The sequence below is a fragment of the Saccharomycodes ludwigii genome, chromosome III (assembly GCF_020623625.1).
Source record: "Saccharomycodes ludwigii strain NBRC 1722 chromosome III, whole genome shotgun sequence".
Classification (NCBI taxonomy): domain Eukaryota; kingdom Fungi; phylum Ascomycota; class Saccharomycetes; order Saccharomycodales; family Saccharomycodaceae; genus Saccharomycodes; species Saccharomycodes ludwigii.
In genome coordinates, this window is record NC_060202.1 from 640061 (window position 1) to 656258 (window position 16198).

Sequence of the window (16198 nt, forward strand, 5' to 3'; positions counted from 1 at the left end):
CTATATAACTTAAATAATGTTGTGTTATATAACGAAGCAAGCATATGATGTTGAAAAAATAAATGTACGGGTGTGTATTTATTTTCTATCTGCCTGTTCATCATATGCATGGTTGCTTTCAGATATTATCTTGCCTTATATAATACTACATTAATTAAGTTATACGTGATTTATATATAAGAAGTCCCTTTTACAAAAGCTAAAAGAGACTAAGGTGTATATTCATATTAACAGGTATATTACATAATATGGATCATTCTGTTGATCGGTTAGATCAGCTATTCGCTCAACATATGATACACAGAAATAAAAAAAAAAAAAAAAAAACATCCGTACATTTATCATCTCAATATAACCCACATTAAAAATCTTTAAGATAAACTTTTTATTTGTGTTCGCAAAATATTTATTATAAAATATATTATAAAACAGTAAATGTAACTTGTTTTATTTTAATAAAAATTATTCTATATAGAATTTAAACAATTATTTTTAAATTTCATAAGTAACTATAATTTATTTATTATTATTAATTTAAAATACTCTTTATTAATAATATTTTAAAATATTAAAAGTAGATATGCGAAAACAAAATCAGTGTTTATAACTATTATATAATAGAATATATTTATTTTTATTGTTGAGGAAAATAAATACACACGCCGTACATTTATTATCTACCTTGTCTTTTCATCATATACTTCTTATTGCATAAATCTTATTTTTAATTATATAGAACAACATTATTTAAGTTATAGGCAGGCTATCTAAAAGGTCTCTTAACTTAAGCAAAAACGACGATTGTATATATGCATATTAACAGGTACCTTTCGTAATATGAGAAATTCTATTGATCTGTTAGATGAGCTATTTGCGGAACAATATATAGTTGAAAACACTAATTTTTATAAAAAATTCTTTATATTAAACATAAAGGCTTATAACTATATCTATTTTCCCAATTAAACTTGAACAAATAACTGCTCTAAGTATTCAATAGAATGGTTCATAGAATGTAATATATCCGTTAATATAAATTTTTACATTTTTTAGGGGTCATTTACTTTTTATATACTCTAAATAAATGGTGTTCCATACAAGTAAAATTAAGACTAAGAATGGGCAGATATGTAACACATACCAGTAAAAAAAGAAAATAATCTTATCTCTTTTTTTTTCTTTAACATTTAATTGTTCTCTTTTGCTTTTACTTTCATTTTTCTAATAACATTCAATTTTAGTACAATATGGGTGATATGACTATTTATGCAATAAGATATAAAGCTAAAGTATAGGAATATATTGCTAGACACAGGACATGATCTTAAAACTCCAATTGATTTTTCCAATTTATTATTCAATTAAAAAACAAAAAAAAAAATAAAAAAAAGTAAAAGTTTTTATTTTGTACAGTATTTTAAATAATTGTTTAATTTTTATAGCTTTTTGCTGGCATTTAGTTTTAAAACGAAATTATGTACAACATAGATTATATTTTTTTTTTTTTATATGTCATTTATAAGTTTTATAGGTTTTACTTGATATTCTAAAAATAATATATGTTTATAGCAAGAAGTATATTACATATTACCAAGAAATTATTATTAGATGTATAGATTATGTTTTTGTTCGGGAATAATTTTGCGCCCTTTTTTATTGATAAATATGGAAGAGACATAAAGTTATACTTTTTTTTTACCTTTTTTGTTTTTTTTTTTTTTTTTTTTTTTTTTCTTTCTTTCCCTTAGTGCAGTTTTACATTAAATTATAACTTTATATCTTTAAAAATTTTAAAAAGAAAATTTATTTGTATCTTTATAAAAAAGAAGATAGAAAAACAAGAAACGAAGAAAAAATATAAACCTTTGCAACTTTTGTTAATATTTATAAGGATGGCTAAGATTAATTGTTTGGCAGATGTTTGCATGGTACCAGTATGTTGGAACAGATTTTTGATATCTTTTGGACCACATTTGCTTAAAAAAAAGAGGTAACACTCTAAAGCATTTAATATTATTACTAACTTTATTAGCGTATGTATGTTTTCTAGTACTAGTAATAACAATTTAATTATCCTCCGTCTTATGTTGTTATTGTTTGTGTTAGAATGCATTTTTGTGATTATTTGTACACAGGTTGGTACTGGAAGTGCATCTATTTCAGACTATGTTGCTAAAATAGAAGCAAAGATACGTGAAAGTCCTTTGAAAAGTACTTTGCACAGTGCTGGGACCACGATTGAGGGACCATGGGATGAAGTCATGGGTCTAATTGGTGAATTACATGAATATGCGCATGGCAGCTTGGGATTAGTTAGGATTCACACTGATATTAGAGTTGGTACAAGAACCGACAAAGCTCAGACTGCGCAAGATAAAGTTAATGTTGTTTTAAAGAAAATCGCAGATCCTAAATAATGATAGTTGTTCTTGTTTGATATATATACTATTGTGAATAATTAATATATTTTTTTACATATTTAAATGTAATTTTTTTTTTTGTCTTAGCTGGAAGAAAGGGTTGGATGTTTTATAGTAGCACTTTTTAATTTACTTAATAATTCTATATGTTTTCTTTGAGTATCATTAGCTAGTACAGTGGTCATCAGGTCCACCTAACGTCAGAAACCGTTAGTTTAATCAGACTACAATTTTATTGCTTTTATTTTTACTTTTAAAGAAGATGGGGTATTATTCACAAGCACAATGAAAAAGAGCAAATACTTAACCAACCTTCGTAGGATTTTCACCTTAAAACTTAACTTTGACTGTCCAAAACCTGAGCACATTATTCATTGTTTCAGGATTTTATTTTATTTTTTTTATTTTTATTTTTACTTTTATTTTATCCTTATTCTTTTTTAATATACAAATAATACAGAAAACTTAAAATTTAAAACTTAAAACTATGAAATATTATACTATACAATTACAATAAATAATCCCTAAATAGTACTAATTATTAGAAAAGAGAGAAAAAAAAAATAGCATATTTTGCAGACTCCCTTAAGATTGGGTAGAAGAAGAATATTTAGTAACAGATCTAGTACCTTCAGAAACAGCATGCTTGGCTAATTCACCTGGCAAAATCAACCTAACAGCTGTTTGAATTTCTCTAGCAGAAATGGTAGACTTCTTGTTGTAAGCAGCTAATTTGGAAGCTTCAGTGGCGATTCTTTCAAAAATATCGTTGACAAAGGAATTTAAAATAGACATTGATTTTTGAGAGATACCAGTATCTGGGTGAGTTTGTTTTAAAACTTTGTAAATGTAAGAGGAGTAAGTTTCCTTTCTAACCTTGTGTCTCTTCTTGGATGGTTCAGAAGTAGAGGCAGTTTTCTTAGCTGGTGCTTTTGAGGCAGGTTTCTTAGAGGCAGACATTTTTGTGCGTTAGTTGTTGTGTTAGTTTTATATATATAGATATAGATAGATATATGCTTTTTTTTTTTTTTTTTTATTTTTTATTTTTCCTTTCCCTTCTTTATTTTATATCAAATAGTACTAATGGTGAAACTGAGAACGTTGTTACAAAAAAAAAACCTATATCTTAACCAAGTTAAAATGTAGGACACCCTTTAGAATAGATTTATATAGTAATTAAGATAGGAGTAAGTAATGATAAAGACAATATTTATTTATTTATTTTTTTTTAATTAATTTACTTTCTTATATATGGATATAATTTCTATGAAATCATTACTTGAATCGTTCAAATAGCTATAATTAATAATAACAAGCAACTAAAATATTCTGATAGTTAATTGACGTGCGTGTGCGTGTTTTTTTTTTTATTTTATTTTATTTTATTTTATTTTTTTTTTTTTTTTTTGAATTAACAATTACGCGTCACAATAGGTGTTCTGAAAGATACGCAGGATAAACGTTTTTATTTGGACGTTAACAACCTTTAATAGAGTACTTTTCAGAATGGACAATTTTTTTCATCACTAATCGAAAAAGTATGGGAATAAAGGGAGAAAAAAAAATAAAAAATAAAAAAGCTTTTTTTTTTTTTTGGTTAACGTGTCACATTTACATATATTATCATCGATTATACGTATTTTGTGTCTGCGAATCTTTTGGATTAACATGTGAAATTCTCAGAACAACGCACCCTTGATTTAAAAGATGCCTAGAAAGAAAAAAAAAAAAAAAAAAGGAACAAATACACACCTAGACATATACACGCACACACATATATATATATAACTAGCTTTTCTTATCGTTTTGAAATTTGCAACATAAATAAAGAAAATTGAATAACGTACCTAAATAAATAGAAAAAAGAAGAAAAACAATATAAAGATGTCAGGCGGTAAAGGTGGTAAAGCAGGTTCTACAGCTAAAGCTTCTCAATCTAGATCAGCTAGAGCTGGTTTAACTTTCCCAGTTGGTAGAATTCATAGATTATTAAGAAAAGGTAATTATGCTCAAAGAATTGGTTCTGGTGCTCCAGTCTACTTGACTTCAGTTTTGGAGTATTTGACCGCCGAAATTTTAGAATTAGCTGGTAACGCTGCTAGAGATAACAAAAAAACAAGAATCATTCCTAGACATTTACAATTAGCCATTAGAAATGACGACGAGTTGAACAAATTGTTAGGTAATGTCACTATTGCTCAAGGTGGTGTTTTACCAAATATTCATCAAAACTTGTTACCAAAGAAATCCAAACCTTCTAAGGCCTCTCAAGAATTATAGAAGAAAAAAAAAGAAAAAGAAAAAAAAGGAAAAAAAAAACAACAGTTTAGTATAGAATACATTTTTTTCATCTGAAAATTATTTTTAACTAAAAAATGTTTAGGGAAACATATCTATATGGTTGTTTGCATGTGTCTGTCCGTATCAGTTATATAATTTAAATGAGTATACTATTTGTGTTTTAGAATTAATTTTTATTTTTATTTTTTGTATAATAGTTTAAATTTTATCGAGCCCGTTGTCAAAAAACATATATATATATATATATAGGTGTGTGCTGTCATTACCCGTTTTATCATTATTTAAAACATAAGTATTCCCTTATAAATCTGCTATTATATCAACAATTATATTTACCACGGATACCAACACTTCGACGCCGACCAAAACAATTACTATAAATTCCAAATATTCTTCATTACTATGGCCCAACTGCTCTTTTAACATCTGCAATAAATCGGAAATGACTTCCAATCTTTGGTTAAGTAGGCTTATTCTTTGATTTATTTCCAAGTAACCTCTTGTAGCTTGATAAATCGGTTCCAAATGTGGTTCTGCCCACATAAGTTCGGGCGAATCCATCACAGAACCATGCAAGTTAATGTTTATCCTCAAAATGAATAGCTCTCCAATACTTTTCATAATTTCTTCCTTGGTCATTGATATTTTACCTACAGACGCGATTTGTTGAGGAATATCTTGCGTATCTTCAATAGTATTATCTACTAATTCCTCAAACAAAGATATTTTTACACTTTGGGCAATAGCATGTGAAATAGATAATTTTACTAGATAATTTGATCCATCTTTCAAAGTGATAAAATCGTTGTAAATTCTCGGCTGATAACTTTGCGTTATGTAATAATTAAATTCTTCAACCTGGACGTCTTCTTCAGCCAATTTCTCTCTCTCAAAGCTATCCAAATCGTTTAAAAATGCTTTCTCTTCACGTTCAGTGAACCCCCACATTACAATAACACCATATTCAAAGATAAATAAATCAGGCTGTTTATCACTAACAATGATCTCTCCGCCCTCGTCGTCCAATCGTATTATATCTTGGTGAACAAATCTCTTATCCGCTCTCCAATCTTTATATTTAAATGGAGTATATAAACATTCATCAAATAGTTTTGGACGCGTGTGGTACAATTTCTTACAATCTTTTAACCATTTGAGTAATTCTTTTATGTTGTAACTACTAGCAGTACAATATGCTGTGACTCTTGGTAACAAATGTCTTTGATTTTTTCCTAATTTCTCTGCGTCTCTTCTTGCATGTTTGTCTGTGATATGATTGACTTGTGAGTAAACATCTTTATCCTGGGATGTCAAAGCTTGGCCTTTAGTAGAACTGAATGGTTCTTCCGGTAATAATTTTAATTTCTGAGTTGTTCTTGAAGTTCTTTGTGGGCCCATTTTAGAAATATGCTTATTTGTTAGTTTTTTGTTATTTTTGTCATTTGGAGATTTTAATTTTGTTTCGTGTTCAGATATTGTATTATTTACGTACTTGGAAACAGTATTATTGGAAGAAACCGTAGCTTGTACGGTGCCATTATTTTTTAAAAGAGGCTCTTCTTCTTCTTCTTCTTCATCATGTTGACACGGTAGATTTGAACTCATTGTGATTAAAGGTAAAAAGAAAACAAACCTTGTTACGATACTTTGGTTTTTTGTTTGTGGGATAATTTTGTATTGAAATTATTGTATCAAGGGTTGCATTTGTTTTTTTATTTTAACCGACAGAAATAAAATATTTAAAAAAATTTTGATTAGTTATTTTATTCTAGCAAAACAGAAAAAAAAAAAAAAAAAATTATAATTAAAATTTGAGTAAAAACATAGGTTATGAGAAGTGAGGGAGAACAGAGACATGCACATTTATATATTTAACCTCATATTTATTCATATGTAATGCGAAAAGGTTCTCATCTCATACGAAAATAAAAATGAAAATAAAAATAAAAATAAAAATAAAAATAAAAAAAACGGGAAAAAAAAAAAGGAAAAAAGGAAAAAAGAAAAAAGCTTAAAACAAATCAATGGTTGTAATGCTTAACACCAAGGCGTTATTTTTGCTACAAAACTTTTTTATGCTCTTAGCAACATCAAATTGCTCTATACTTTGCAAACAAGCCATAATAACCTAAGAAAAAAAAAAAAAAACAAAAAGAATACAAAAACTTTGTGTACAAGTATCAACTATGACAATGAGTCTATCTTTAGAAGTGAAAGATCAGCCAAGAAAAAAACGAGAGGAAAAACAACAACAAACTGGTAACAATCCTAACGGAGAAACCAACAAGGATTTGAAAGATAAAATTATAAAGCTACAGGAAAGTAACGAAGTATTAGCTTTAACAGTACAACGAACAAGATTATCTGTTAGAAGACTTCGTTTTCAGTATGCGTCCCTATTGGAACGTTTGCAAGACAGAATTGACAGAGATCCAATTTTAAGTTGCGAGGAACCTCTACCAACGCTGCAAAATTTCAAAGAACAACTAAAAAAGGCCCAATTCCCAAATATGCAAAATGGAGCCAACGGGACCACTGGGACCACTAATCGTATTAGTCTGTATAGCAAAAGAAAACTAGCTAGGGCTAAAAGAGACCCCAATATGCCTAAAAGGCCAACCAATGCTTATTTATTTTTTTGTGAAATGAACAAGGAAAAATTGAGAGAAAAATATGGGGCAACAAGTGATATGTCCAAATGTTTAACTGATGCCTGGAAAAGCTTGGACGAGGAGGCTAGAAAACCCTATTATGATATGTACAATGAAGATAAAAAGAGATACCAGAAGGCAATGTCGATTTACATGGCGAACAAAGAAAACAGTGAGAATGTAAAAGGTGGTGACCATAAAGAAGAAAAAATAACACAGACAACAAAAACCGAACCTATGGACTCAAATTTTACCGATAACACTGTAAGTCTAAACGGAAAAGGTATAGAAGAAGATGGTGATATAGAAATGAATGACGATGAGGAAGAAGCAGAAGCAGAAGAAGAAGAAGAGGAAGAAGAAGAAGAAGAAGAAGAAGAGGAGGAGGAGGAAGAAGAAGAGGCAGAGGAAGAAGAGGCAGAGGAAGAAGAGGCAGAGGAAGAAGAGGCAGAGGAAGAAGAGGCAGAGGAAGAAGAGGCAGATGAAAAAGTGGAAGAAGAGGGGGGTGATGACACTGGTACCGATGTTGAAACAAGACCAGAAAACGGAAGCAGTATCGGTGACAACGAAAAAGAGAAAAAAGAAGAAGAAGAAGAAGAAGAAGGAGAAAAAGAGAAAAATAATGATAATATCAATGATAAAGGCGATATGGAAGGACAACGTGAAGAAGATAATATTGGAGTGAAAGAAAAGGTGGATATTATTCGACAAGACATTAAAGGTACTACTAAAGGTGAAGAAGAGGAAGAGCATAAGGAGGAAAAAAAGCAAGACAAAACTTCAAATGAAATTATTGAAGAAGAAGAAAAAAAAGGATAATGTAAAAGAATACGTGATTTAAAAAAAAAAGATTAAAAAATCAGCCAATTTCAACTGGAGTTTAAAATTAGTCCGTAATTAACAATATAGAATCAAACAATTAAACAAATAGCGGAACATATTGAAACATTAAAAACGTATTAAACCAATGACTTAGGAAGATATAACATTATTGGCATTTATACATGTATAAATTTTATGTTTTACCTATTTCTTTATATATTGAAAATATTTTTAATTTATTGTAAGTATCAACTAATATATACACTTCTTATAATGATTTTTTTTTAAAAAGAAAAAGAGAAAAAAAAAAAAAAAAATTTTTTTAAACCCTCCTTTTTTTCCTATAATAACCATTTTCATCTTTAACATGCTTTCTTTTTTCCCTTGACCTTTGATGCTTTCTTAATTTTTTATTTGCAGCGATATCCGGTGCAGTAACGGCCAAAACAGCTTTCTTACCTCTTCTTTGTTGTCTTCTTTCAATAACTTCCTGCTTCACATTAGCATAGGAAGCAGAAAATGCTGCAACTGTTATTTTGCCCTCCAAAAATTGCAAACATTCCTTACTCAAGGTTTGGAGTTCCTCATCTTTTTCATCAATAACAGCAGGTCTTTCCAAGTACATAAATAGTGCCATAATGATTTTTTCCGAATATTTAGTAACAACGGCAGCATCTAAAATTTGTATCATTAAAGCAAGCAACTGGATCATAGATTTTTTGGCCACAAACGCATCAACTAATAAGTGCTGTTCACTTCTGATAATATGAGAGGCCTTGGTGAGTGCAAACTCAATACAATCACTATACTTCTCAGCAACAGGGCTATTTCCCACGTCTTCCTTTGGAGGATCCACGTATTTAGTATCTTCTGTCTTCCATTTCATAAGTAGTTTGACTAATGTTTTGACGGACACTTCTGCTAATGCCTCACTCACAGCTGGTGCGCCCAATTGTCTAAATATTTTATAGGCAATAGTTTGGAGCTCATAATCGGAAAAAATGGTACCAAAGTTTTCCAAGTTATCAACTAGCCAATTTACCAATCTGGAGGCAGAAACTCTAACCCAAGGATGTGGATACAATAAGCAATCAATAACATTGGTCCAAATTAGATGATAGTTTTCCGTATACACAGCAGCATCTTTGGTAACATAGATAGAAAAAATACTTAAAGCCACATAAAGCAAGGACCAGGAATTTTCAGATCCCACTCCTGAGTTTTCAATCACAGATTTAACACGGCTCTCGGCTAACTTATTCAGTTCCTTATTGAAACCCAACCCAATAGATGTAAGATAAATTTTATATATTCTTAGACCAAAACCCAAAAACTCTTCTCTGGAAGACTGCTTCAACCAAGCGATAATATATTTCTCAATTGTTGCAGCTTTCTTGGGACCAACTTTCTTTAATAGAGCAGAAATTACAGTGGTTGCCATTTCTCTACATTTTGGTGAGTCATCATTAACAGCAACATTAGCCAAAGAAACAAAAAATGAGGAAGACAAGCTATCTAATAGATCTTCGTTGGCCTTATTTAAAATTAAACCGATCAACTCCATAACAGATTGTTTACCGGCTGGTGAAGGATATTCCAAATTACTAACCAAAAATTTAAATTTTTTCTCCAAACGACCCCTACTCTGATCATATTCTACCAAAAACTGATAAAATACACTTCTGGAAACATCTCTTATTTCTTCAGAATGATTTGCAACCATAATCTCAGAAACGGTATCCATAACATCGTACAATTCAGGTAACATCACATGCTTGGCAACTAGAGCTTTCAAAAAATTAAAAGCCAAGCCTTGTTTGTTGGGCTCGTTAAAATCAGGTAACAATCTAGTCAAAACATAACTTAGTGCTGTGTTTTTTAACTGAATATCCTTATAACGAATAAAGGCAGATAAATATTTCAACCCAATCTGGCACAGCTCACTGGATGTTGATGGCGAGTCCTTTATGATAGTTAATACTTTCCTGGCACATGTCTTAAAAATAGGCTCAGAGTTTTCAGAAAACTCTATTTTAACTAAAACCATAAAAACACGTAAAGCACTAATGACAACGCCCTCATCTTCTGATTCTATGGCCTCTCTTAAAAGAGGCATGAAACCCTCTAGATAGGACATGTTTACCAAATTGGAATGTCTTGTTAGTGCAGTTCTCAACAAATCCAAGGAAAATTTCTGCAAAACTGCAACATACAAAGAGGATTCTTGTTCCACACTATCCCTTTTGGTTCGCAAGTTCACCAAAAAGAATTCCTCCTCCGCACTTATTTCTTTCTTACTATTTCTGTTTCTCTCTTCTAATGTTCTACCATTGCTACCTTCTCTGTAGATTTCGTAACACAATTTCAAAACGCTGGTGCTAGATGACTCACTATTGTGGTTCAAGCCCAATGCGTATCTTCTTAATAGTTCATCCAACTTGCGTTGTGTTTTCAAAGAAATACTCTCCATCAATAAAGCCTTTATCGGAATAAGCAAAGAACCAAAATTACGTAAACTTATATTAGTAGCAACCAACTCACCAGTATCAAAACTTTTGTTGTGTTTGACCTCTTTCATCTTAGACGTATAACCCTCTGCATCCTTTTCTCGTCCGGCAGATCCAAAAATGTCCTCCATGATAATATTAACAACTAAGCCTGCACAGTCATCCATGTCACCGTGACCCAAAATGTCTTTCAAAGAAACCAAAACCGAATGAACAGTAAAACTTAAAACATGAATTTGAGAACCACGAGTCAAAGCACCCTTTAATTCTTTGACAATAAATGACAAATACTTTTGTCCCAGGATAACAGAGATTTGGCTCAAGTTTTTCCGGACCGCGTCCCTTAATTCTTCAGATCTGCTACGTAGTACTTGACAGATACTAGTCAAAATACCTGGCAAAAGCTTTGAAATACGATCCTCATCCAAACCCAAAATCAAATTCACCAAAACCTCTGATAGTGGAATCCGTGCTACAATCGTTTCATCATCTCTTTTAGCCAATATTTTAGAGATATCCACATACAGTTCATTCTCAATAAAAGAATCGACTTCAATCTCCTTTCTTGGGAAATTTCTAATGCATGGCAAATCAGAAGCATCATATCTAATATTAAATAAGGTGCTTTTCAAAGAAGCAGACACTTGAACCAATAAAAGACAAACTTCTTTCAAGTATTGGTAGTCCAATTTCAACATTGATTTGTATCTTCTAAATAAAGCCTTGTATTGATTCCAACTTACGAAATTAGACAATTTTCCTATGGTCAATATAGTTTCGTTGTAAATGTTTCTGTACTTTTCGTCCTCACAGAAAACGTAGTTTTCAATCATCGGGATCAAATAATGCGCTATGGAATTATCTCTTAAAGCGCTAGCAAACTCTCGCAATCGCTTAATTGCTCTTTGTCTACGATGCAGTTGAACATGACTGACGTTAAAGAAAAAGTCAGCCTCTTGATCACCTTCTATCAATAAAACTTTCATGTCATTGAGCTCTGTGAAAACTCTAGAATTTGATACAATGTAAGACACAGCAGATATGTATTCGTTCCTAATGTCTTCGTTTTTCCTTCTTAGCCCCGTTCTTAAATGCGGTAGTACGACATCTTTCATCAGAGAAATGGCTTCAGAGGGATCTGTATCCTTTGTGTTTAGATATCTTGTAAAAGAATTCACAACAGCAGTGGCATTGGTTCTAATGGCCAATTCTTCAGAATCATTCATGAAAAACAAAGAGATATACAAAATAGGTAACCATTCCAATTCACTGAAATGTTCATATTCGACTTCAATAATCTCCTTGAAAGCCGGCAATCTTCTTTCAAAATCATATCCTTGCATTTTGTTGGTTGTAAAAGCATTCAAATCAGAAATTAATCTGGAAACATTACCAAATTGAGCAAACTTGTTCCCAATACTGTCAAAAACACAACATAACCCAATCCTAATATCTTTGTCAACATAAACTCTCAACAATGAGGATAAGCTCTTGTACACAGGCTCGACTTCTTCCCAACTAGCATCGAAATCACAAATAATAGTTGACAATGATTTCAAAAGTTTAACCAGCTCCTTAGAAGCAACATTTTTGTAATGCTCGCCCAACACTTCCGTGAGAGAATCTACCAATAATTTTCTGGCTTCATTGTCCTGAATATAACCTGCATTGGTAACACTAAACAACAGCTCAACAGCTGTCGACACAAGTTCTTTTGATGAAAAGTCCCTAAAAACGTGTGGCAACTTTTGTAAGGACGTGGAAACGGTCAATGCAACCAAATCAACATATTGTTCATCTTCGCTAGGAGTCAAAATTAAGGAATTCACAAACTTCAAGATAACAACTATAACAGATTCTTTTGCCTTTGGGTTTAACAAAATTTTCATCAAAGCTTTTGCACACGAAAAATCTTCAAAATATAAGAAACTGTACATACTTTTTTTAGCGGCCCAAGATGTAATAATCTTCAATAGAGCAGAAGGTTGTTGTAGATTTTCCTCATCAAAGTTAGGCAACCTAGGATTAATAACAAGACTAAAAAAATCTTGTTGGTTTTTTGACCAATCCAAAGAATCAGCATAATGCTTAAATAATTGATAGAAACATCTCATGGCTTGCTGTCTAACATTGGATGCAACCTTATTAATATTATCTTCTTGTAGTCCCTTGCTTAAGATATAAGTTGCAGCGGCACAGGAAAAAATCAACGGTTGGATAACAGTTTCCATAGCAGCTGGAAATTTTGAGCCCAAAATAGGAAATAATGCATTGACAATAGAAATAAAACCAACCATTCTTCTTAATGACAAGGAACTCACATCTTCTTCGGTTAGTGCATAATTTTCAAAGTATTCAACAAAATTTAATTTTTCAGTACCCAACCTTAAAAAATCAATGATATAGCTTTCCTTAAAATTTGGTAGAGCTGTTAGAATAGCAACTTTTCTACTCTTCTTAATACCACTGGTGATGGGAGTTTGAGCACGTCCAAAAAAGATTCTTAAAACCAATGGCATGATCACCACATCATCTCCATCCTCAATAATTCTTTCTTCGCCAGCAGACAAAAACTTGGTGAGCTCATCTTTGAATAACGTATCATCCAACAAGTTGTTCAAATGATCTTGGTATTTTAAAACAACCTTATTTTTATACGCAAAAATACCAGCTAGTGCCAACTTTTGTACCTCTAAACTCCTGCTCCCTAATAGGGTACATAGCCTTTGATGTATCTCCTCAGATTTGTAAATGCTCTTAATATTTTTAAAGCTTGCAAATAGTTTCAACAATAAATTTCTATCTGAATCGGTCCAATTAGCAGCAGAAACACTCTTTTCAGTTTGAAAGCCAAAGATATCCTCACTTTCTTTATTATTGAAAAAAAATGGCACAATCTGCTTTGAATTGCGCTCAGCTAGACCTGGGAATAACAACAAAACCTTTAATGCTTGGTTTCTGATCAGTTGAGGATATTCAAAGTTACCTCTTCTTTCTTTCAACAACTCGATTATTGATCGGCCTTCATTAGAATAAAGTTCAAAAACTGTATCTGCCGATTCAATAGCATCGTCCAATCTTTTGACACTCACTGTCCACCAATTTTCTCTAACCTCATCGTTCATTGGTTCATCGTCGTTGCAATTAGTATAGTAGTCCAAAGTATACGGCTCATCTAAAGTCTTTAGCAGTCTTAGACATAGTGACCAAACCAGGCTTTCGTCCCTGGTATAAATATCTGGCAATATTTCATATATGCCGTCCCAAATAGGAGAAAATCTAACAGTCAATAACCCAAACAAATACTTGAAGAAAATACTGGAAAACATGTCATTTGGGTCGCTTTTAGCAAAATCTCCACCCAGCCCTCTAAGTCTAAAAGTTAAATCACGCGCATTTTGTAAAGTTTGTGGAATTTCCTCCATGATAAGTAGACTTTTAATAAAATTAGGAATCTCATTACTGTAATTCGCAATTTCAAGCATTTTGATAATCAATTTTAGTGTTTCGTATCTTAGTTTTGGGTTCGGTAACACCAAATTTTCAGTGAGCTCATAAACAATACGGTAGTTGTCTCTTTTAAAAAAAATTGCCAAGTCTTCATGGCGAATAACGTTAAGAAATGTTACAATATTGTTAAACCCTTCAATAAAGTATCTGCTGGTTTTGATTTGGGTTTTCGATGTCATTAATTTGTCAAAAATGGAGATAAAAGCCGTATAGTGTTCTTTTGAAATGGTTTTGAAAGCACTTAAATATGTACCCAACACATCATTACCAAACTCGCTTGTTTCCGCATTTGAAATCTGTTCTATGAATCCTAACAATACTTCTTGGTCAGGTTTGTCACAGTATTGGATTATTTTTACCATCACGTATGCATCCAACAAACTTTCATCGTCAAACTTGGAAATGTTTTTGATCACTGCATAGGCATGTTTCTCAAGAGCTACTGGCATTATTAAATTCAGTTTGGAACATAACTCTTCGTCTTCCTCTATATCATACAAAAACAATGCTATTTTTTTCACGTTATCTGCCCAATGGTTCCTTATAAATTTTTGAAAGTATTTTACACCACTGAACGAAAAAGTTCTTTCTTTGGAAGTCTTCAAACAAAGCTTGAAAAAATAAACAAACTGATTGGAATAACATTCCAAGTAGAAATCAAACATCCTTTTATGGAAATAAGTCAAGGTTTTAACGTCACAATTACGTAACACAACAGCAAACAAAAATGCACAGTTTTCTGGTAATATGCTGTGACGGGCGCTGGCTTCTCTTGTTTTTAAAACTTGTTCTATAACTGCAACAATTGCTGACCAATCAGATATTTTCCTACCGCTTTCAGCAAATACGAGGGTATTCATTATTTTAACAATTTTATCCAAATCCTGGTTTTCACCTGTTTCCAAATACTCAGAAATCTTTTTCAAGATCAAGTCATAAACACCAACAACATTTTCTGAGGACCCATGTCTCAATATATCAATCAAAATATCACAAAGAAATGAATCGACCACCTTATTATTGAAGGACAAAACTTTATCTAGTAACACACCCAATATGATGCTTGTCTTAGAATGCAAAGTGTCTCTGGTGCTTTTCAATGCTTCTTCAAGTAAAGTCTCCAATCCGTCATATAGATTGCTGTCCTCAGTTTCAATTAGCTTTTCAAATACATATGATAAAAATGTTGAAAGATTCTTAGCCTTTGTTTTTCTGATTAAAAATGACAAAGCTTCAGCGGAAAACCTGGATAAATACTCTTTTTTGTGGGCAAGTAACGGGAAAAGTAAGTTGAATGTGGGAACCAAGTCTTGTGTTAAAACTCTCGACAAGTATTTAAAAATATATGCTAAGCAGTTAAATCCCCATTCAAACACATTTGATGATTCAAAATTTATTGCGTCATCCAACATCGAAATTAGAGATTTAATGGCATCGTTGTAGAAAACAGTGAAATCTGGGCCTAAATCATGACAAAATTGTGCTAACAAATCTAATAAAGGTTGTAAAGATCTTTCATTATGATAATCTATGTGTCTTTTTAATGATTCAAAAATTTCTTTTTGATGAAATAAAATCTGGGGTAAAGTTTGTATTTTGTTTTCTATTTCTTGAACAAACTCTTGATAATCACCACTCATATTAACATCTCTCCAATGATCAAAAGAGGCTAAAAAATGTGAAGTTTCAATGTAATCATGAACTCTTTTTTCCAAGTTTTTAGCAGGTTCAATTTTCAAGTCATCAATTCTATCTTTGAAAGAACTGTATCTATATTTGTTGGAACCTTTGGTGGTGACTTTTTGTTTAGCCATTATGAATTAATCGTTTGCTGTTCTTGCTGCTATATTTTCGAATGTAATTATTAGCTTTTGTTTTTCTTACCTTTCATGAAAGTTTTATATGAAACAGAGCTTAGAGGAAAAAAAAAACTTGGAAGGTACTCAAAAAAAAAAAAAAAAAAAAGAAACGACAAAGTAAAAAAAGT

At 31.4% G+C, this 16198-nt stretch overlaps 6 protein-coding genes across 6 annotated transcripts; 3 read left to right on the top strand and 3 right to left on the bottom strand.

The window, feature by feature from the left end:
* Window positions 1-1892: 1892 nt before the first annotated feature.
* Window positions 1893-2417, top strand: ECM15 (Ecm15p; the record flags this gene model as incomplete). Its single annotated transcript, XM_046077254.1, has 2 exons — window positions 1893-1934; window positions 2136-2417. The coding sequence occupies 2 exons, from the start codon at window positions 1893-1895 to the stop codon at window positions 2415-2417; spliced, it is 324 nt and encodes a 107-aa protein (XP_045934996.1).
* A 588-nt stretch (window positions 2418-3005) lies between these two features.
* On the bottom strand, window positions 3006-3380 carry HTB2 (histone H2B; the record flags this gene model as incomplete). The annotated part of the gene is made up of 1 exon (XM_046077255.1): window positions 3006-3380. The coding sequence occupies one exon, from the start codon at window positions 3378-3380 to the stop codon at window positions 3006-3008; it is 375 nt and encodes a 124-aa protein (XP_045934997.1).
* Window positions 3381-4304: 924 nt separating this feature from the next.
* HTA2 (histone H2A) lies at window positions 4305-4700 on the top strand (the record flags this gene model as incomplete). Its single annotated transcript, XM_046077256.1, has 1 exon — window positions 4305-4700. The coding sequence occupies one exon, from the start codon at window positions 4305-4307 to the stop codon at window positions 4698-4700; it is 396 nt and encodes a 131-aa protein (XP_045934998.1).
* Window positions 4701-5021: 321 nt separating this feature from the next.
* Window positions 5022-6326, bottom strand: RMD1 (Rmd1p; the record flags this gene model as incomplete). The annotated part of the gene is made up of 1 exon (XM_046077257.1): window positions 5022-6326. The coding sequence occupies one exon, from the start codon at window positions 6324-6326 to the stop codon at window positions 5022-5024; it is 1305 nt and encodes a 434-aa protein (XP_045934999.1).
* Window positions 6327-6907: 581 nt separating this feature from the next.
* NHP10 (Nhp10p) lies at window positions 6908-8191 on the top strand (the record flags this gene model as incomplete). The annotated part of the gene is made up of 1 exon (XM_046077258.1): window positions 6908-8191. The coding sequence occupies one exon, from the start codon at window positions 6908-6910 to the stop codon at window positions 8189-8191; it is 1284 nt and encodes a 427-aa protein (XP_045935000.1).
* A 325-nt stretch (window positions 8192-8516) lies between these two features.
* UTP20 (Utp20p) lies at window positions 8517-16025 on the bottom strand (the record flags this gene model as incomplete). The annotated part of the gene is made up of 1 exon (XM_046077259.1): window positions 8517-16025. One exon carries the CDS (start codon window positions 16023-16025, stop codon window positions 8517-8519), a length of 7509 nt encoding a protein of 2502 aa, XP_045935001.1.
* Between the last annotated feature and the right edge of the window lie 173 nt (window positions 16026-16198).